This window comes from Bubalus bubalis, chromosome 16 (assembly GCF_019923935.1).
Source record: "Bubalus bubalis isolate 160015118507 breed Murrah chromosome 16, NDDB_SH_1, whole genome shotgun sequence".
NCBI lineage: Eukaryota > Metazoa > Chordata > Mammalia > Artiodactyla > Bovidae > Bubalus > Bubalus bubalis.
The window spans coordinates 41262276-41285147 of NC_059172.1; the positions used below are offsets into that span (position 1 = coordinate 41262276).

The 22872-nt window shown below is 37.5% G+C and overlaps 1 protein-coding gene across 7 annotated transcripts in view; it reads right to left on the bottom strand.

Moving 5' to 3' along the window:
* Window positions 1-768: 768 nt before the first annotated feature.
* The window catches only part of STK33 (serine/threonine kinase 33), a 185032-nt gene continuing 162928 nt past the window's right edge, over window positions 769-22872 (bottom strand). For 6 of the 7 annotated variants that reach the window (XM_006051606.4, XM_044929481.2, XM_006051605.4 and 3 more), the window contains 2 exons: window positions 16753-16950; window positions 769-1599 (listed from right to left, as the gene is read on the bottom strand). In XM_006051606.4, coding sequence (XP_006051668.3) covers window positions 1390-1599; window positions 16753-16950 — 408 coding nt within the window. In that variant the 3' untranslated portion in view covers window positions 769-1389. The remainder of the gene's footprint in view (window positions 1600-16752; window positions 16951-22872) is intronic. The other variant, XM_044929484.2, reaches the window with a different exon arrangement.

A 22872-nucleotide genomic window follows, 5' to 3' on the forward strand; every position in this document is an offset into this window, starting at 1 on the left:
CCATGTACACTAGCCAACTTTTGGCTAGCAGATTCCCTCCAGGAAAGCATATTGAAAGTGCTGAGAAAACACTGGCTGAACTCCTTAGCCAGGAGTGACACACATCAGTGTTATCTTTGACCCATTTGGAGCCCCAGCTGTGTCTTCCAATTAATTGCAAGAAGCACGTCTACTATCTTCAGTCACTGGGGGAATTTCTATGCAATTAGTACCTGCTTAGCTGGCTAGGTGTGGGGCATTTTGGAGGCCCAGAGGACAATCCCACGAGGGCCTGGAGTGACGTGTAGATTACTACTTTATAACGGGGAAAGCAGATACAAATTGCTTCCTGAGAGTTTGTCTGTGAGGCCAACGGAAGCATCTCTTCACCCAGTGTGACCTAGAATAGCAAAACTATTTGTCCAGGTGCAATGGATCTGCCTGCAATGCAGGAGACACAGGAGACGTGGGTTTGATCCCAGGGTTGGGAAGATCCCCTGGAGGAGGGCATGGCAACCCACTCCAGTATTCTTGCCTGGAGAGTCCCATGGACAGAGGAGCCTGGCAGACTATGCTCCATAGGGTTGCAAAGAGTTGGATATGACTGAATGACAGAGCACGCACAGAGAGACCTTTAATACTAAGAGAAATCACGTACCTCCCCCCATGTCCTGCCTCATGACCTTCCCCAAAGATGTGTGCTTACCTTAGCAGCAGTAGATCAAGCTCAAAATATGCTTTTCAGGGCCTAGAGGACCTGATTATAGTTACCTCTTATTAATATAAAAATTAACGTGCACGGTAACATCTGTTTTTTTATTGATTAAATCAATACACTGGGAATTTAGCAGCAAGTTAATGGCAAATAGTTACAAAATCTATTTTTCTACATTTAAAATAAGCTGTCTTAAACAATCTACAGCAATCTACAATCACAAGGACACACGTGAATGGCTGAAGCACTTCTGCTGTTATGCCTATGGCAAGTTTATTAGTAATTTCCTAACAAATCTCCTAGTGCAAAGTGCACATAATCATCTGGAGCCTCTACTACCATATTTGGCTCTCAGTTTCCCCTAAAAATAATTGTGCCTAAACGTACAAATCTTAAGTAAAACTGGGCAAGTGTGCCCACAGCTTTGCTTTGAGGGGATCCTCTCCTCTAAACAACTCTTGAAAACACCTTGAGTTGATTTCAGCCACACTTGCCATCAAGTCTGTTGGTGTCTGTCCTTCAATACCACGCTGCTTTGGAGTTGAGGAGCTTCAATTCTAAACGGGTACAAACACTTGGCAGGGCTCAGTGCAGCTAAAAGGCTAAAAGCTCAGCACAGTACTGTCCTTTCCCCTCCTACCCCTTCATTCTTAGCGCTAGAAAGAGCAGCTCTGTTTCTGCACTATTCAGCATTGTTAGGGCTTCTTTTTGGGTCTAGGCAGGGCAATGGATTTAGCAGTGCCTTTGGCTGCTGTTCCTTGGCTTGAAGTCACAGGTGGCTTCTCTACTTCTCCCTTGAGCTCAACTGGAGGGAGTCTGCTACCTACAGAACTTGTAAAACTCGTGTCAAAGTTGTCTATATTTTCCTTCTTACTGGGCACAGGAGTCTTTTCATAAGCAGTGGGCTAGAAACAAAAGAAAAGGCCTGGATTAATGTTCAGACACAAAGCAATATACATCAGTTCAAAGAAGCAGGGGCTACAAAGTTGCCCAGGATGTACAGGCTGAGCTCTCTTCAGATCTGAGGTATAACCTAATCACATTGTGAAACTGTCATTAAATGCCAAAGAAAGCTCCAGTAGCTCCTTCAAGAACACTGAATTCTTTAGTGTTTGGGGCAAAACAAACTACAGGCACAACTTCAAATCCACTGCCCTACAAAATGGAAGTAGATACCTGGTACCATTCACACAGGGAAGTCCATCTAACACAGCTGTACTCACTCCTCTTTACAGACGTCTAGACGAGCCTTCCGTGGCCAGCGCGTCGCGACTACCCTAACTTGGTATGAGGTTGCTGCGTGTGGCCCACGCCTCACACGTTCACCCTCTTCTGCCTTGATTCCAGGGCCTGGCTTCTAACCTCAGTCACACCACTTGTGCAGGAATGAAGACCTCTTGGAGTCTCGACGCCTCACACTTAAATGAGGAAAATGATATTTGCACATTTACCACATGGGCTTATGATGAGAATGAACTACTGTGGCGGCCATGGAAGTACTTTGTGAGCTTTAAAGCACAAAACAAGTAAAAAGAATTTTAATAGGCAAGTGTGTTTTCTCAGGTCACTTCACCCCACAGTAGAGGAAACGGTCTCTAATCCTGCTGTTGTGAGGGAAGCAAAGTCCATTTTGACCTTAGACTCATTTTAAAAGTGATCACTTCTTATTAAAAGAAGCTGGGCAGAGAGTTCTGAAAGAGCAGAGAATGTCTCAGGAGACCTACACAAGCAGGATGGGGGACGAGACATAGGGGTACAGATGCAGCAACCGCTTATGTACATAGAATGATCTGGAAAAAGCTTGTAAGCTTAATACTCTGGCTAACTGAAATTATACATAAGAGTTAATAATCAGGTTAACAACTTTCAAAGAATGTGAAAAGGTTACACATAACACAAAACAAATAAACCTCATGTGTATGTGTTGTTAGATTTTGGTTTTTTTAATCACTCTTATGACACAAGTGACCATGTTCTATACATGGCTGTAGGCACTTCATATATATTTGTCCAGTGAATAAGTGACCTCCCAGGGCTGCAGCAAAACCTCAGGTCACTTATGGATTTTTGGTACCTATATTTCAAGAAAGAGAAACTTGACCAGATGTTTGCTTGTTGCAGACAACCCTTAAATATGTGCCTCTTCGGACCATCACTCATGTATGACTTTAATAATAGTACATGTTAATCCTTAAGTTGGTAATTTTTGCACATTGAAAAAGTAATTTGTATAAATTTGGACATGTAAAAAGGTCCTTTTCTGTTTAGATTCATTTTCTCAAGAAAATTTGTGGATTCTCTCTCTGTGTAATCTTTCAATGAACAGAAAATAATTAAAATGTGTTAGCGTTCAGTAATACAGGTTGTGTCTCTTCCTTGAAAACTCCTTACGCTTAGCAACAGGCTAAGAGTATAACACCCATGATGTTCTAGGGACAGGCTGAAGAAAAGTTGCTTTGTTTAAAAAATACAGAACTGGTCCCTAGCTTGGGCATTTAAATTCATAAAATTTTAAGTCACTTGACATACAAATCCTTTTAAAAGGCGAATCTGAGTTTAACCTCTTTTTTGACATTTCCACCTCTTGAGTTATCATCTAAGTAGTTGAAGAAATGCTTTTCAATGTGTCCACTGCAACTAATAATCTACAGAATAGAAACAGAGACAGTCATTTTCCCTTTAATGTGTTCATACTCATATCTGGTTTAAACATTTTCATCCTTCTTCATTTTCCATTTGTTAATGTACTCAAGTCATTAAAGTAGACTCAGAAGCTGAAGTCATCAGGAAGAAATACTCAGAAACAGCCTCCATGGGCAGGATTAGTGATATAAATATTGTCTCTCTCTTTTTTTTTTTTTTCAGAAACACTAGAGGTTCTGGTTTCTTTGGATAAGATATCTTAAGATAATTCCCAGAATTTCCTGGCAAAGTGGAAGGAAAAAGGAAACTAAACCAAAATGTTTGGTTGCTTCAGGGTAGGAACATGGTATGTCTCAATTTCATTTAGAGCAAGATGAGAAAATGATATTACTCAGCCACCTTTATCTATTTTACTTATATAGAATTTTAGTAAATTATTCTTTAAAAAGGTAGTACATTCCCATGATTTAATATCCATAGCATTCAAAATCTCCTCCTTGCTCCCCAGTTAACTCAGCTCTGCCTCCCACTGGAGACAATGAATAACTGCCAATTTACAGTGCATGTTCCCAAAGAAATTTTATGGACCTTCAAGCAAGTATTAGGTGGAACCAAATGGAATTGGTCATTATTTTTTCAGTCAAAACAGCTTAATAATGGGGATTTTATATGGCTTAATCTAATCTATATATCAATGTACTTTCTTCTCACTCTTTAAAACAAATGGGTAGCCCACTGTAAACAGTCTTTAAACCTTGATATTTTTAAACTAACAATAGTCTTGAACATCATTCCACGTCAATACATAAAAGAGTGCTCACTCTTCTTTCAGCACATGCGGTGTCCTCATGTCTAAATGCACCATAATGTATTTAGCCAGCTTCTTGCTAATGGACATTCAGGTTGTTTCTAATCTTAACTGGTAAAAAGAATGCTTCTCTGAATAATCTGGCACTTGCGTCATTGTGCACGTGTAAGGATATCTACAGGATATATATTTTAGAAGTAGAACTTCTGGGTCAAAAGTTGTATGGATTTCTAATTTTAAGAGACATAATCATATTGCCTTCTGTTGTAGTTGTACCAACTTATACACTTACAGAAACATTTTGAGTACCTATTTTCTTATTTCTTTTTCAATTTGGTATCAAAAACTGAAGAAAACTAATACAGTCAACCATAATTTTGGGTTATTATGGCCCTATTTTTATGTTTTTGCTTTGCTTGTTTTTTTAATTGAAGTGTAGTTAATTTGGGCTTCCTGGTGGCTCAGTGGTAAAGAATCGCTTGCAACAGAGGAGACGTGGGTTCGATCACTGGGTCAGGAAGATCCTCTGGAGAAGGAACTAGCAAGCCACTCCAGTATTCTTGCCTGGGAAATCCCATGGACAGAGGAGCCTGGTGGGCTGCAGTCCATGGGGTCACAAAGAGAGTCAGACACAAATTAACAATTAAACAACAACAATAATAGTTAATTTACAATGCTAGGTTAGTTTCACATATACAGCAAAGTGATTCAGTTCTACATATATTCTTTTTCAGATTCTTTTCCATTATAGATTACTATAAGATATTGAGAACAGTTTCCAGTACTGTATAATAGGTACTTATTGCTTACCTATTAGTATGAATATATTAATCAAAACCTCCTAATTTATCTCTTCCCCTGCTCCTGGTATCCCCTTCAGTAACCCCAAGTTTGTTTTCTATGTCTGTGAGTTTATTTGTGTTTTGTAAATAAGTCCATCTGTATCATTTTGTAGATTCCACATATAAAAAATATTATGATATTTGTGTTTCTCTGACTTACTTCATTTAATATGATAATCTCTAGGTTCATCCATGTTGCTACAAATGGCATTATTTCATTCTTTTTATAGCTGAGTAATATTTAATATTCCATTATATATATATACACACACACACACACACACACACATATGCCACATCTTATTTATTCATTCATCTGCTGATGGACATTTAGGTTGCTTCCATGTGTTGGCTATTTTAAATCGTGCTGTTATGAACAAAGGGTGCATGTATCTTTTTATTTACTGTTTTCTCCGCAAATATGCCCAGGAATGGGATTGCAGGATCATATGGTAACTCTAGTTTTTAAAGAAACCTCCACAGTGGCTGCATCAATTTACATTCCCACAAACTGGGAAGGTTCCTTTTTATCCACATTGTCTCCAGCATTTATTATTTGTAGATTTTTAAATGATGGCCATCGGACTAGTGTGTTTTTGTAGCTTTAATTTGCATTTCTCTAACAATTAGTGATACTGAGTATCTTTTCATGTGACTTTGGTCATCTATATGTCTTCTTTGGAGAAATGTCTACTTTTTGATTGGGTTCTTTGATTTTTGGATATTAAGCTGTATGAGCTGTTTGTATATTTTGGAAGTTAATCCCTTGTTGGTAGCATTATTTGAAAATATTTTTATTCAACCATATTTTAACTGAGCTTCAAAATCAGCCTGAAACTGGCTGCATGGAAACAAATCACAATGTTTGTTTATTCTTTACTCCCTGGTAACATCAATGCAAATCTATTACCTTTATGCAAATATTTATTGCAAATGCAAACCTATTACCTTTATGCAAATATTTATTGCAAATGCTTAAAAGCTTTTGTGTGGTATGTGTGTACCTTGTAAAATGTAATGTGTGTGTGTACTTTACCATTTCTCTTTGCTAATCTGAAGTTGCATTAAATTTAGGATGCCATTGTTTAGGAATCAGAATCGTTAGAGCTTTCCTAAAGACTGAGCCTTCCTTCTTAAACATCCCCTCACTGAAACTGTTCTCTGATGCTAACACAAACATGATGTAGGCTGGCCCACACGGCGCTCTTCAGGCCAAGCTATAGATTTCTTCACCAAAAGCCAAGCCTCTCATCTCCTTGGAATATAAATAACCAGGGCAAATTCCAACTTCCATGCTTTTCTCTAGGATTTTTTGAAGGTTTCTTCTGTAGGTTATAGGTTATCTAAAATTTAAGTTTCTCTTTTTCTTCTCTCATAGTTATGGGATTCTTCAGGAACCTATGCTGTAACTGATGCAATTTTACAGTTTTGTATGTTTTGTAAGTAATATAACAGAGAAATGGAAAGTGAAGTTTCTATAGCCAAGGCCAGAAGTTACTAAGATCTTCCAGGTCATGAAATGTGCATAGAAGGTGATGAGCTCCTATAAGATTGTACAAAGGGGGAGAAAGATGAGAGAGGAATCTCCATATTCATTTCTAGGGGGAAAGAGTCTATCTAAATGATCATTATTAGATTGTTGGTCATAATAATTAGTCCAAAAGAACATCTAAAAAACACTATAGATTGTTCTCCAAGAGAGGATCTAAAATTCATTGCAAACTGCTCTAAAGATACTAGTGTACCATACCACTGCACAGTGACCAAAAGAACCTGGCTATCATCAGAAAGTATCTTATAAATCAAAGAAAAAATTCTTCTATCCTTAGTTATCATGAAGAATTCATACCTGAAATTCTGCAGCCAGTCTGAATAGATACAAAGGGACCAGAGAAGGTTTACATACAGGCTATTGATGTGATAATGGATGGAAGTTTCTTTATAAGAGTTATTCAATCTAAATTTATAACGAATAAGAGGAAATATGCTGTCTAGCACTGTGGAGCTAGACAGCGTCTCGAGTGCTACAGTCAGGATGGTTACAACAGGAGCTCACCTAAGCAGCATTTCAATTGTTCCTCATCTTTGGTGAACTCTCACTGTTCAGGACTGCTGAAGAACAGTCATTCCTACTCGAGGTAGAATGATGGATAAGATAACCTTATATGGTTCCCCCCACCCAAGTTCCATTTTTCAGTAATCCAGCACCATGGGCCCGATTTCTCCAGATCATATTATTAATCTTGAAAAGGGGGCTCCATGTGTGCAAAGTGATATACATAACAAGAAAACTGGGCTAAGTGCACGTATTTCATTATTCACTGGCATAACTTTAACCTGATAAACTCATCTGGTTATAATACATGCAAAACCTGTAAGCTCTAGGCATATCCTTGAAGTTAATACCAGTACACGATTACTAGAAACTGTTACCATTTCACTGAATTTTGAGTAAAATACATGCTATTTAAGTAAAGTGGTTTATCACCATAGCAACCATTTCTAGAGTCACACATTCAAATTATAGGCCTGCTCAAGGTCCAAGTGACAGAATATTTAGATATACGTTTTCAGCTATACTTTTACTATCTCTCACATTCCTGTGCTTTTCAAAAGGAAGAAGGAAGGGAAAGAAAAGCAAAGGGAAGAAGAGAAATTGAATTCCAAATGTATGTCAATATATTTCTTATATAAGGCTACTCACATAAATAGCAAAGCTAGTGGAGGTGATGGAATTCTAGCTGAGCTATGTCAAATCATAAAAGATGATGCTGTTAAATGCTCTACTCTGTATGCCAGCAAATTTGAAAACTCAGCAGTGGCCACAGGACTGGAAAAGGTGAGTTTTCATTCCAATCCCAAAGAAGAGCAATGCTAAAGAATGTTCAAACTACAGTACAACTGAGCTCATTTCACAAGCTAGCAAGGTAATGCTCAAAATCCTTCAAGCAAGGCCTCAGTAGTATGTGAACCAAGAACTTCCAGATGTACAAGCTGGATTTAGAAAAGACAGAGGAACCAGAGATCAAATTGCCAACATCTGATGGATCATAGAAAAAGCAAAGGAATTCCAGAAAAAACATCTACTTCTTCACTGACTACACTAAAGCCTTTGACTGTGTGGATCACAACAAACTGTGGAAAATTCTTAAAGAGACGGGAATACCAGACTATCTTACCTATCTCCTGAGAAACCTGTATTCAGGTCAAGAAGCAACAGTTAGAACCAGACATGGAACAACAGCCTGGTTTAAAATTAGGAAAGAAGTGTGTCAAGGCTGTATATTGTCACCCTGCTTTTTTTAACTTCTATGCAGAGTACATCATGCAAAATGCTGGGCTGGATGAAGCACAAGCTAGAATTGAGACTGCCAGGAGAAATATCAATAACCTAGATATGCAGATGACATAACACTAATAGTAGAAAGCAAAGAGGAACTAAAGAGCTTCTTGATGAACATGAAAGAGGAGAGTGAAAAAGCTAGCTTAAAACTCAACATTCAAAAACTAAGATCATGGCACTCAGTCCCATCACTTCATGGCAAATAGATGGGGAAACAATGGAAATAGTGACAGACTATTTTCTTGGGCTTCAAAATCACTGCAGATGGTGGCTGCAACCATGAAATTAAAAAATGCTTGCTCCTTGGAAGAAAAGCTATGACCAACCTAGACAGCCTATTAAAAAGTAGAGACATCATTTTGCTGACAAAGGTCCATCTAGTCAAAGCCATGGTTTTTCCAGTAGTCATGTATGGATGTGAGAGCTGGACCATAAAGAAGGCTGAGTGCCAAAGAACTGATGTTTTCTAATTGTGGTGTTAGAGAAGACTCTTAAGAGTCCCTTGGACAGCAAAGAGATCAAACCAGTCAATCCCAAAGGAAATCAACCCTGAATATTCATTAGAAGTACTGATGCTGAAGCTAAAGCTCCAATACTCTGGCCACCTGATGCAAAGAACAAACTCACAGGGAAAGACTCATTCTGGGAAAGATTGAGGGCAGGAGGAGAAAGGGATGACAGAGGACGAGATGGTTGGATAGCATCACTGACTCAATGGACATGAGTTTGAGCAAACTCCAGAAAACAGTGAAGGACAGGGAAGCCTGGCCTGTTGCAGTTCGTGGGATTGCAAAGTGTGAGACACAACCGAGCAACTAACACTTTCACTTTTCATACTAAGATACGCTGGTAAAAATTTTCTCATCTTTTACACAGTTGAAAACTTTTTAAAATTTTATGTTTATCTTTGAAGGAAAATATCACCAGATATAGAATTCCAAGTTGACAGGTTTCTTGTTTTATATTATTTTCCACTTAGCAGTTTAACAACGTTCCATTATTTTCTCGCTTCCATTATTTCTGTTGATGTCAAAATTGCTCCTTTGACGGCAATGTGCTTCCTCCCTCTACTCCAGATGCTTTCACAATTTTCTCTCTCTGATCTAAAGAACTAATGGGCAGCATTCAAAGCAACCACAGACGCCAAAGAGTAGTGAGGGAATTCCTAAGGCAGATAGCCAGAGAAAGAGAATCTTATATTCCATTCACCTAAGATAAATGAACCAACCTAAGATTTGAACTGCTAAGAAACAATTTTCAGTTTTTATCCAATCAACTAATTACCTGCTAAAACAGAAATGTCAACACTTTTTGAAGGAACACAGTTGAATTCAGAGTTAATACAACACAACATTTCCAATGTCCAGGATACAATCCAAAATTACTTAACAGAAATAACAATCAATAGAGACAGATTCTGAGATGAACCCAAATATTGGAATTAGCAAACAAGTGATTATCATTACTATTATCAATGATGTAAAGTGAAAAATTATATGATAAATAAAATAGGTCTCCATAGAAAAACTGAAATAATAATAAAAAATACCCAAATAAGAATTTTAGAACAAAATATGGTATCTGAAATTAAGTATCAAACCAGACAGATTTAACAGGAAAATGGACACAACTGAGAAAAGAGAAAACCTGAAGATAGATCAATAGAGTGCATCCAATTTAAAGAACACATTGAGAAAAATGAACACAGCCTTGGAGGCTTACTGAACAATATCAAATGCTCTAACTAACATATGAGCAATTAAGAGTATCAGAAAAAAGAAAGTGATTACAAAATTTCCCAAACTTAGCAAAAGACAGAAATACAGGTCCAAGAAGTTCAGCAAATCCCAAGCAAGATAAATGTGAAGAACACATCTAAGCAATATGACTGTCAAACTGCTGAAAACCAAAGATAAAGAGAGAATCCTGAAAACATTCAGAGAAACGCGACACATTACATACAGGAAAAGAACACTTCAAATTACCAGTGACTTCTTATCAGAGAATCTGACACCAGAAGGCAGAAGAATAACATCTTTTAAAGTGTGGACCAAAATTACCTGTCAAACCAGAACTCTGTAAACAGAGAAAATGTCCTTCAAAAATTAAGACAAAATAAAGACATCTTTAGATAAAAGAAAACTGAGAGCAGACATTCAATACAAGAAATGCAAAGGAAGTTCATCAGGTTGAAGAGAAACAATACTAGAAGGAAGCACAGCTTTTCTGAAAGGAAAGAAGATCATCAGAAATGGTAAGTATCTGGGTAAATATAAAAGACAATTTTCCTTTTAATTTCTTGGAAATAAGACTATTCAAAGCAAAAGTTAAAACACTGTTTTGTAGGGTTGATAATTACATGTATGTAATACATGAGACAGTTATAGCACAAAGGTAGGATAAGAGATGAATGGACCCAAACGAATACATTTGAAATTGAAGCAGTGTTTTTACAAACCAACCCAATGGGTTGGTTCTCCATCGGGAAAAATATACATAGCATATACTAACAGTTATAATCTCTAAGGGGAGCTGAGCGAAAGCCAGGTTTGGGAGAGCAGGGAAATGATTTGAAAAGATTCACTAATATGTCCCTTCAATCATGGAAGTCTGGCTAAATCTGTGGTGAAACCCAAGCCTTACATAGGAGATTCTAATGGGAAGAGAAGTAGGGACAAAAGCCTTGTTGTTTATGGAAGCCTATGAATCCAATATAGCAAGTGGCTTTGCTGACAGCATTAGATCAAAGAACAACAGGCCAAAATTCATGTTAGCGCAATTAATTATTTGTACCTGTATTAGTCAGCTATTGCTACAGCTATGCTACTGTGTTTGGGAGGCCTCTAGGTCCTATGATTCACTATGAAGACACAGAAACCAGCATAGAGCTGTACTCATTGCTATGATTATTACAGTGAAAGGATGCAGAGCACTATTAGGAAGTGAAAAGACCCTTGAGGAGAAGTCCAGTGGAAACTATGTTCAAGCTTCTAAGAGTCCTCTCCCAGGAGTCACACAGGATGCACTTAATTACCCCAGCAACAAGTTGTGACAACACATGTGAAAGGCTGCCAACCAGGGAAGCTCAGAGAGACTCAACACCCAGTGTTTTTATTGTGAGCTGGCCATGGGGGCATTCTCTGCCTAGCACCTACCAAAATCCCAGACTTCCAGAGGGAAAGCAGGTGGTCAGCATTAACTGTATTGTTTGTAAGGTTTAGGCACAATTAATCATTCTTATCAGTTAATAGTAGCTGTCCCAAAATCTAAGTTCCCAAAAGCCAGCCAAGGGCCAACCCTGAAAGCAGGCCTTTGCAAGGATAGCAGCTTAGGCATGCTATGTTAGCTCTTTTCTATACAACTACATAACAAAGAACTAGAAAAGTCTCAGTATGTTAAAACAATGAACATTAATTTTCACTTGGTGGTGCTAGGCTGGACTTCAAGTTTTGTACTGAGTTCCAAGTCTGTTCCACAGACCTTCATAATTCCAAGAACTGTGGCTTCTGTAGTCATGTTCTTCTCATGGCAGGTGGCCGAAATAAGAGCAAGCTAAATCATGCAAACACTTTTATGGTCTCTGCTTATATCACACCTCAACATTCTGTTTGCTAAAGTCAGTAATATAGCTAAGACCAACATTAGTGAGATGAGAAAATACCCATCTACTCTAAGAGGGAGAAAAGGGTAGGAATGTACATATTCCTTACAGAGAGGTTTTAAATAATTGGGAAAAACAATCCAATCTACCACAGTGCCTTAGGGATCTTGCCAAACTGAGAGGGCAACTGAGGCTGGAAGCATCACCTGATCACCTTTGAAAATGATATTTCTTAGTTTGTTCATTAGTTTAGGCCCACACCTCTGCCCAAAGGAGCCTTAAAGCAGACAAGAAAGAACATGAGATTTTAGCAATATTCTATGCAAGCTCTTTAAAGTGAAGTGAGAGTGTCAGTCTCTCAGTCACGTCCAGCTCTTTAAGACCCCATGGATTGCAGCCCGTCAGTCCATGGGATTCTCCAGGCAAGAATACTGGAGTGGGTTGCCATTCTCTTCTCCAGGGGATCTTCTCAACCCAGGATCAAACCTAGGTCTCCTGCACTGCAGGCAGATTCTTCACCATCTGAGCCACATGGAAGCCATGCACGCTCTTTAGCAAAATAATAATAAAATTAATAATAGCTAACATTAATGCACGCTTACCATATGTCAAGAGTATTACATGCATGATTTCATTTACCCCTTGGTTGATGTCATTATTATTCCCATGTTAGATATGAGGAAACAGAGGCCAAGAGATTTGCCCAAGGTCCTAAAGCTTGTAAGTGGTGAAGCCAGGGTTTGAATACAGGCAGCCCAGATCTAGAGCCTGTGCTTTCAGCAGTAGGACACTGTAAATGGAAAGCTTTGGCACACACGCCAGATTACAGTGCTTCAGCAATGGAGTACAAAAGTGTGCCCCAACGTGGAAGCACCACAAAACTTGTACATGATTCACAGGGGTTCAGGGAACTAAGATTTAATTTGTAAGAACAGAAATTTTTATCCTACACTAATAAAATACTAAGAAAACTTGACTTTTTCCTCACAGCAACAGGTCAATATACCACAAAGTTCAACTGTTTAATTTCAATCTTATTTAAATTCAAATATTCTTTGTCTTTGAAGAACTGCTAATGAACACATTGCACTGCTCAAAATAACCGTTCAAAGTTGCTAAAACACCTTGCCTTTCTATTTTCTAGACTGGATTAAAAAAATCTGATACACGTACCATTTCCCTGATTCTGTAAAGTCCGTGTTTTCAGTCAAGAAAAATGATCACAAAAATTTTCCATTTTCACTAAATAAGTATATTCAAGACTGTGTTCAATAAACAAATTAACAGCTAAGAAGTTTCTTCTTTATTAAGCGAGAATTCTATAATGCAAATATACTTTTGTTACATGCAGAGTTGCTAGTCGCTCCCTCTATGGTTATGGGGCAGTGCATTTTAATTACAGACCTTCATTTCCCTTCGATTGTGTTTTGAGCTTAATGAACAATGAAAGTAGTGTACTGCTTATCAGAAATCACTAAGGACTGGATGCAAAAAGGCGTGTTCCTGCAACAAGCAACAGTCTGCCAATGTCTCATTTGAAGATGAATCAGTGCTGCTATAGGAGTTAGACTCTTGGGTCTGCCTGATCGAGTAGATTAAGAACCCACTGTGGGGAATTTAGAGGGTTCCCAATAACACAAAACACTTCCTAGATGTACTCAGACTGTAAAATGCAAGATATATAAGAGAGAACATTTCTATCTTCAAAAAAATACACCTACCGAAAACAAACTAAAGGTTGAAAATGAAAATTTAAAAATGGACATTGCCAAATGCCAACTATTTGAAAATAAGTTTGAAATGGTGAAGTACAGTATCTTCATCCAAACATGAACACTGAGGAGACACACACTGTATTTTTCCATAATGCCCAGGGCATTTGGAACTAAGGAAGAGTTACCCAGAGAAAGAGGAAGGTGCTTAGTTCAAGTGTTTTTTGTTTTTGTTTTTAAATAATTCCTCACTTTTTCTGCTAGTTTTCCAAGTACTTTGCCACTTATCTATAAAGTGTGATTACTCTCATTTGTGAAAATTACAAAATCAGGAGCTCTAAATGGATTTATCAGATTCTCCAGAAGAGAGAACAGTGATACAATGGAAAGCAGGATTTGTGGCAATCTGCATTTACAGTAAAGCCAAATTTCAAATATTTTAATGGAAAAAGAATCATATACATCTCTTTACAGTAAGTATAAATATTTATCATATCAAATTATCCATATAATCTAACTTTAACAAATGAATTTTTCCCATGGGAAATATTTCAATATTATTAGAGTGCTTTTTAATAAAATTAAAGTTTCACTCTTAAGGATATTAGTTACTATATGAATCCTGTGTGGACTCAAGACTAAATGGCCAATCCTATTTTCAGTTATCACTTTAGATCTTATACCCTACTATTTGCTGTTAATGAAGATTTAGGGGAAAAAAGAAGTAATTTCTTAAACTCAGCTTCAATGTAATTAACAAAGTGCATATTTATTCGTAAAAATCCATGAAAAAACTTAATATACAAGAGAAGACTTTCTTTTAAGAGGTAACACTCTTCAGAAAAACTCCCAAATAAGGTAAGATATTCCTCCCAAGATGTCACAGCCAAAACCTAAGCACAGGAAAGTCCTTAAAGGACATCCAGGGCAAACTCCTACCCATTATGTAGAAATTCCTGGCACAGCATTTATAACAAGTAGCTTTCCAGAGTCTGCATGAATGCTTTCAGTGGCTGAAAGGTGAGGTTTACTATCCACAGTCCCGCCTGTGCTACTGCAGGTGAGCTCTGATTGTGGAAAAGTTCTTGTTGATAAGGAAAACTGTATATTCTTAAATTTTCAATCCACTGAGTCTAGTTCTAGTATCCACAAGCACCTCAAATTCCAGTCCTTCTGTTCCCTAACTGGAAGTAGCTGAGAACACCACACTGAGAACATCACGCAAGTGTTATCCCTCTACTCTGACTCAAAGAGAGCGTAGGAGGAGGGCAGAGACGTGACAGAGCAATGAAAAAGGAGATGGAAGACAACCAAACATTTGGTTTACAAGGATATTTTATGTTCAGATTCAGTGAACATAGATATAATCCAAGACTACAAAAGATAATGTGTGTATGCATGTGTATGTATGGATTTGTGTTTGTATATATGTGAGTATATATATATATATATATATATACTTGTATACATGCATATATGTAGATATATACAAGCTTCCCTGGGGCTCAGTTGGTAAAGAATCTGTCTGCAATACAGGAGACTGCCTGCAAGAGACCTGGGTTTGATCCCTGGGTCAGGAAGATCCTCTGGAGAAGTAAAAGGCAACCCACTCCAGTAATCTTGGTTGGGGTATCACATGGACAAAGGAGCTTGGTGGTTCCATGGGGTCACAAGAGTCAGACATGACTTAGCAACTAAAACATCACTACCATGTGTGAGTATATTGTTGATGCATGTGTATAATACGTAATGTATGTGTATGAGAGTGTGTGAGTGTATGTGTGTATGTATATATGTGTGAGTATGTTTATGTATGTGTGTGTGCACATGTATGTATGTATAAAATTCCAAGTCAGCTAACAAGAAATTTTTCAAACTATGTTCAACGAGGAAATGCAAACATGGGTTTTTAGGATATTATTTTCAACAAGAATACCAAATACACACAGCTGCTAAGCACTGCAGGAGTTGTTGACAGACGGGAGAGGGTGAAAGGGATTCAGTAACCTTATGTTTACATTACATAAAAATATGGCTATTTCAAAATGTCTAAATAATTAAATGTTAAGCCTATTATCTAGACATTTGCTATCAACTAGATGAAGAAATTCCCAATGAGTAAATAAAAATCAACCAGATCACTCTACTGGGTCTCTTTCCTCAAGTTTCTGACAATTCGTGGCAGGGCAGGTACAGGCAGCCATGCTGTACCTTCCTGACTGTGGGTCAGGATTTACCCTCCAGTCCCTCTCTCCACTCTGCCCTTTCAGGTCTCAGAGAACTGAAAAGCAGCAACTCCTCATAAGAAGTGGGGTGCCTGGACGTAAATCTGGCCCCCAGTGGCAAGATGTTCCATCATTAAAGAAGAGCTCAAACATGCTGATTAGACTTCAAGACGAGAATGAGAACAAACACACAGAAAATTTTTCCTCAAACACAGAAACAAAAGATAAGAGGATGTGGGTAAATTCTCAGGATATTGAGTTGGTAGAATGCAATCTAGAATTAACCAAATGTTACTAGATTTTATTCACCAAAAAGAATAAAAATATATCTAATAAAGTAAAATAATAAGCCTATACAAACAATTTTAGGTATCATAAAATTGGGAATGACTAACTAATGTAATAGTAATTTTTGAAGTAATACATAAACCCATTCCAAATTGTATAGCCTGGTAAAATACATACATTATTCATTGTGACCCATTAGCCAAATCTGGCACAGCACCTGTCTCTGTAAAGTTTCGCTGGAAGATTCATTTGTTGTCTATGCCCTTGTTCATGCTATAACATCAGCGTTGAGAAGTTGTGACAGAGACTGTTATGACCTACAAAGCCTAAAATATTCACTATTTGTTATAGGAAAAGTTTGCAGACCCCTCCCCTATATAATCACGGATCTTAAAATAAGCATCTAGGCCACATCATTAAATCATGCTAGTTTCAAGCTTTACTTTCTTTATCATGCAGGTCTCTTTTGTTACAAACCATTACAATCCAACAACAAAAAAAGAGTTGCAAAAATGTTCCAAGTGTTGTGAAGGTATTTCACAGTTTGGAGAAATGAAACAATTGTTTTTCCTACGTGTTTTGTTGGTTCTTCCTACCTGTTTTCCTTCCTCTTCATCTGAAGAGTTACTGACATCAGGGACATTTCGGCTGGGTTGGTAAACTTTCGACTCCTCTTGTCCAGACCTGCTGTCTCTTTGGTCTGTTGTGCTTTCCTCATCACTTTCTGGGTTATTTTTCCATTCTTTCATCATTTCTAACACATTGGTTGGTCTCGCTGAAGAAACTGTATTGCCCTAATATTAAATGATGAATTTTTGGTGTTATAAACAGTTTAAAAAATTGAAGACTCTTACATATTTTAGTAATATAATCTCACAAATTCACTAAGTCACACAGAAAAATTATAATGTTGAATAAATAGCAAAACTTCTGATGCCCTTTTGAGAATACTCCTTGAACTGACATGTCTCAGACCTCTTCACTAATACTTTTTACAATATACCAAAATTTAGGGGTGGGAGAATATTCAGTTTTAAAAGAATAATACAGCATGCCTATGCAAAAGAACACTAGATAGGGCAAGTCCCTGGAATCCAAAGACCCCCTTATAGCTCTGTTCTTAGAAAATTAATAGAGAAACTGAAAGAATGAAAGAAGTTGTCCAAAGTCTACGGGGTCCAACACTAAGCGTAAGCCTGTGTGTACGTGTGTGTTAGTCGCTCAGTCATGTCCGACTCTGCGACCCCATAGACTGTAGCCCACCAGACTCCTCTGACCATGGAACTCTCCAGGCCAGAATACTGGAATGGGTTGCCATTCCCTTCTCTAGGGGATCTTCCCTACCCAGGGATTGAACCTGGGTCTCCTGCATTGCAGATTCTTTACCCTCTGAGTTACCAGGGAAGCCCTATGAGTAAGCCTATATAACATCAAAATGTCTAGGTAAAAAATCTAAGTTCAGCTGATTAGTCTGGTATTGTATCCAAGAATAAAGATGTTTGACTTGAAAGCTCTTAGTTGACTGGAAGATTTAGATATAATGTGATCATTTGATTATAATGTATTCTATGCACTGTTTAATTCCAGGTGTGAGTAGCTCATACCAATAACCATTTAATATTAGCTATATTTTTCTCAAATAAAATATTCCATCTAATGCCAGGAAATGCATGAATGCAGTCTCACAGGGCTCCTGCTAGACTAGGTATGCCTTAAATATTTTTGTTCCTAATGCAGACTAGTAGAGAAAGTCTGGACAAGAAGTTTGGATCACATTTAGATTAAAAACAGGAAGTTTAGGCATGAGCATAACTATGGCATGATTCTAAATTAATTTGACATGTGAATGGATTGAAGCATTAAGCAACAGGGATACAGAGTAGTATACAGCCAAGCACTTTAAGGGCAGCCATCTGAGTACACTGTGGAGGATCTGCAGAGCTTAATAAATTCAGGGTTAAAGACACAGACAAATACAAAGCATGGAATAGTAGTAACTAAATGTGGATCATTATGCAATTCACTCCCTGTAGTTCTTCAACGTTATCCTCTTTAAAGAAGATCTATATTCTTACCACTTTCACAGCATCCTACTTTTGGTTGCACTTCTGCAGCCTCTACCCATTTACTCCCAGAATACCCTTACCTAACCCTAACCCTAACCCTAACCCTTACCATGCCTTCTGCCAACCCCTAGCCTACACTTCTTTCGAGGCTTAAGTTCTCTTAATATTCCAGAACTTCCAAAGATGTCATCAACTTAAATGAAGCACAGATGAAGACTCAGACCAAAAAGGAATTGAAATTGTTTAGAATAGTAGATAGTCTCAGAGCTCTCATCTGAATGATTTCTGATCTCCAGGGTTCTGTCAACAGCCCTGCTTTACCCCAGTGATTCATCTGGCCTCTATTATAACTTCCTGGCTTCACTGCAACCTTGAACACTAAGCACAGTGTCCAGGCTCCTAGAATACCAGTACACACAACTTTGCCTTGAACATCAATCTCTCGTTAGAAAACAGAGATAATCTCACACATCTAGGTCTGTAATCCTAGTCCTCAACTGCCCTTCCCTGATAAACTCTCCACAAGTTAACTCTCTGGATCCACAATAGTTATTGATGGTGCTTGCCCAACATTCCTGTCTTCAAGGCACATATTAGAATCTTGCCTCTCTACTTCTTTTGGGACATGACAATATGACTTGTTTTGACCAGTGAAAACGTGATTTGAAATAGTGCATATCACTTCTAGATGGAAACTTTGAAAGCCTGTGGTTTAATACCTGCATTAGTAACAATAGAAGCACAGAGACAGAGTTCCCTCAGCCTGGAAGACAAAGTGAAACAGAACTTGCTTACCTTCTCCAAGCCAATGTGCCATGGAAGGCATCAAGAACACTGAGATTTGGGAGTCATTTGTTACCACAGCATAATCTAGCCTGTCCTGATATAGGTAGGTAGAAGATTAAAATTTACATTCTGTGAGTCACCTCCAAAAAGCCCAAAAGAATGAACTCACTGTACAATCAGCATACCCAATAAAACTGTAATTACTACAGAAATCATATGCAATCAGTACCATGTGATAGCCAATTTATTTAGGCAGTATTGGCTTTGCACAGCCCTGATATGCATGAATTTCAGTCATCATGAATTAAATAGTGTCTGTCACCCAGCAACACAGTTCACATTTTAGTCACTATGGTACAATAACTATCATTGCATAAAGTTCAAACTTCACTGCGAGCTCTTCAATACACAATCACCATGTACATTACAGATATGCATCATGGTCAGTGACCAGTCATGTCTACTGATGACTGGACACCATCCATCTGCTGCTCAGTTCACACACAGACAGCAATCCGTGCAGTCGTGTTGCCTCCTTGTCTCCCAGGTAATTTGCCAATAAAGATGAAATTGCAACAAAGAAACTAAAGTGATAATACTGGAAGTAAAATCTGAATCAAATGTAAATGGAGTAATAGAAGAAATAGCTGACCATGAGAATGTTGACACTGTCACTGAAAGAATCCAGATGTGCAACCAAAGGAACTTAGTAAGGCAAACTTAGCAGCATAAATGAGGAAGGATGAAGATACTTCAGAGAATATGGTGCCCACAAAAAAACAAATTTAAAGACTTTTCAGAGATATTTCATGACATTGGAAAGACAAAGGATACCATGTTACAAGTTAATCCAAGCTTGTAAAACACTATGACAATTTGCCAAGGCATAAAAAAGATATTTCCCTCTGTATTATAAGAAGGTAAGCATTCTTTAAACTAATCTTGATAAGTTTTTAACTAAAAAATAAGATACTTTAATTCTCAATATTTCTAATGTTTTAAATTAAAGTGCAAAAAAAATAGCTTTACTTTTGTCTCATTCCCTATATTTATTTATAACTAACAGGGAGTTTTTTAATATTTAACAAAAAATTTAAAGGGTATGGATCATAATTTTTCCCATTGATTATTAAAATCATTTTTCACAGCTTCAATATACACTATTTTTATGGTTCTGCACTACTGTGCAAAGCAAGAACTACCTGTACTATCTTGAACCTGCATTTCTAGCAATCTTTCAAATGCTTGGTTTACATATATATACACACACACACACACCCAAGAGCTTGGTGACTGACACGCTACAAGTCTAAAGTAGAGCACCTTTGTATTCAAAGAAATGATCCTATTTCTTATTTCAAAGAGACTGGGGAGAAGAGCAAAAGATCCAGAACAGGAACATTATCCCCTCATAAACACTCTACTATTTATAAAATTTTAACTATTTGCTTCCTATATTTGCTTGTGATAGCAAACAGGGCACAAACAGTGGTATGGACTCCACACTTTCCCTCTTGTCTGAAGTCCATCCAATAACTTACTAGACTGCCTGCTTCCTGCTTGCTAGCAGTTGAAGGAAAAATTGCATCAAATACTTGCACTGATCAGATGAATAAGTGGCCCAGGGCTGCGTGTCATGAGCCTTCTAGGCTGAAGAGAAACTATACATGAATCAACCAAATAAAAATTGGTATAATTTTAGGCTAGACACTGCAGATTGTGGAGATACCTCACCATCGGAACAGTAACTTCTGAACTCCCTTTATTGGCTGTGTTTGGGAGTCACGCCCCAAACTCATCAACCATGAGACAGCGAATGGCAGGAACGCAGCAGTAATAGGCTGATAATCTGAGGGCTATCATAAGTAGAAAACCAACCTTTTGGTTAACAAATTTCTACTTGTTTAGCTAACAGCTTGAGATTATTTTATTTTGAAAAGCTAGAAAGCTGAACACTCATAGAGGAGAAGTTTGGTCAAATACCAATATTTGGACTTAATACCTGAGTAGGCAGGTCCTACAGATATAGACCCAGGCATACATCCTCATCTAACAAAATTTGCCTTTTCAAGGATAGAGCCTATTAGTATTTTGTAAATAATAAATATTTAATATGTATTTTTAAATGAATGAATAATATGTATGAGTTGGGATAAGATGGTATAAAACATAAAATAAGCTAAGCTAAAAGGAAACATTCTGGGACTTCATAGTCTTTATTTTCTACTTTTCATAAATAGCTAGAACACTTTACTTCGTAATGTTCTGAGGGATAAAATCTTTTCAGTAGAAAAATGGAATGCTGCTGCTGCTGCTTAGTTGCTCAGTCGTGTCTGACTCCTTGCAACCCTATGCACCATACACTGCGAGGCTCCTCCGTCCATGCGATTCTCCAGGCAAGAATACTGGAATAGACTGCCATTCCCTTCTCCAGGGGATCTTCCCAACCCAGGGATTGAGCCCAGGTCCTCCCACATTTCAGGCAGATTCTTTGCCACCAGGAAAATGGAATAGTCACTTTAGAAAAAAGCACATAAAAGGGATGCTCAACTTTACAAAATTAATAAAATCCAAATCAAAACAATGAGTTACCAATTTATACCTAATAGATGGACATAAATTTAAGTTTGATGATTCTCTTGGTGAGGGTGTGGGGAAACAGGTTTCTCATTTACTTGCTTTTTATAGGAGGATTAGTCAGTAATAAACCATCAAAATGTGTAAAGCACACTCTCACAGATCAGTAGTTCAAGTTTTAAGAATTTATCCTATATGCTGACATAGTATACAAACATATATTTACAAGAACATTTGTTGCACTGTTGTTTGTAATAGAAAAGACCTGAAACAGTTTAAATATTTCCTATTCAGAAGAGAAAAATAATAGTGTATCCATGGTTTTGGATACAATGCTGCTTTTAAAAAATAAGGAAATCGTCCCAAAATACGTTCAATGAAAAAGAAAAGTGTAATATAAATCCATTTGTGAAAAGTGGATACAAAAAAATATACAGAATGTATTTAAAAGAACACATAAGAGATTTAACAATGGTTATCTTTAATAAGAGGGAATGAGGGAATAGATGGAGGAAGTTATTTTTCCTGCTTTGTTTACCATTTAAATCATTTACCAAGGGTAATGGCAACTATTATATGACTAATAATTAATATAAATTATATAAGAAAAGAAATACTGTAAGTCATAGGACTGACAGCACCCAATAAAATCACTGAACATGCCCTAATGGGTCTCAGTAAGTCCAAGGCAGCGGTGGAGAATGGTAATAATGGATCATTAAAGTTAGCAAGTGCACCACTTAAAAGTTTTTCCTAACAGTCACCTCGGTGATTTTGTTTTCACAAGTAGAACAAATAATGAAAATAGACAAGGTTGGTGTTGATACTCCTGCTCTTTAAGAGGAAACAGCCTGAGAAATTGAGTGAGTGAGTGAGTGAGTGAAGTCGCTCAGTCGTGTCCGACTCTTTGCGACCCCGTGGACTGTAACCTCCCAGGCTCCTCCGTCCATGGGATTCTCCAGGCAAGAATACTGGAGTGGGTTGCCATACCAAAAGTGCATTTCCAATTGTCTGCCAAGAATTTCTAGCTAGAGGTGCTGCTGAGCCTTTAATACTGTAATGTATACTTGAAAGCTGCTAAAAGGATAGATCTTTAAAGTTTCTATCACAATAAAAATATTAATCTATGTGAGGTGATGGATGTATTAACTAAACTTATTGTGATTATCATTTCATAACATATATATAAAATCATTGTTGTACATCTTAACTTTATATAATGTTATATGTCAATTATATCTCAATAAAGCTAGAAAAATGAAAATAGACTCAATATATTCCAAACCA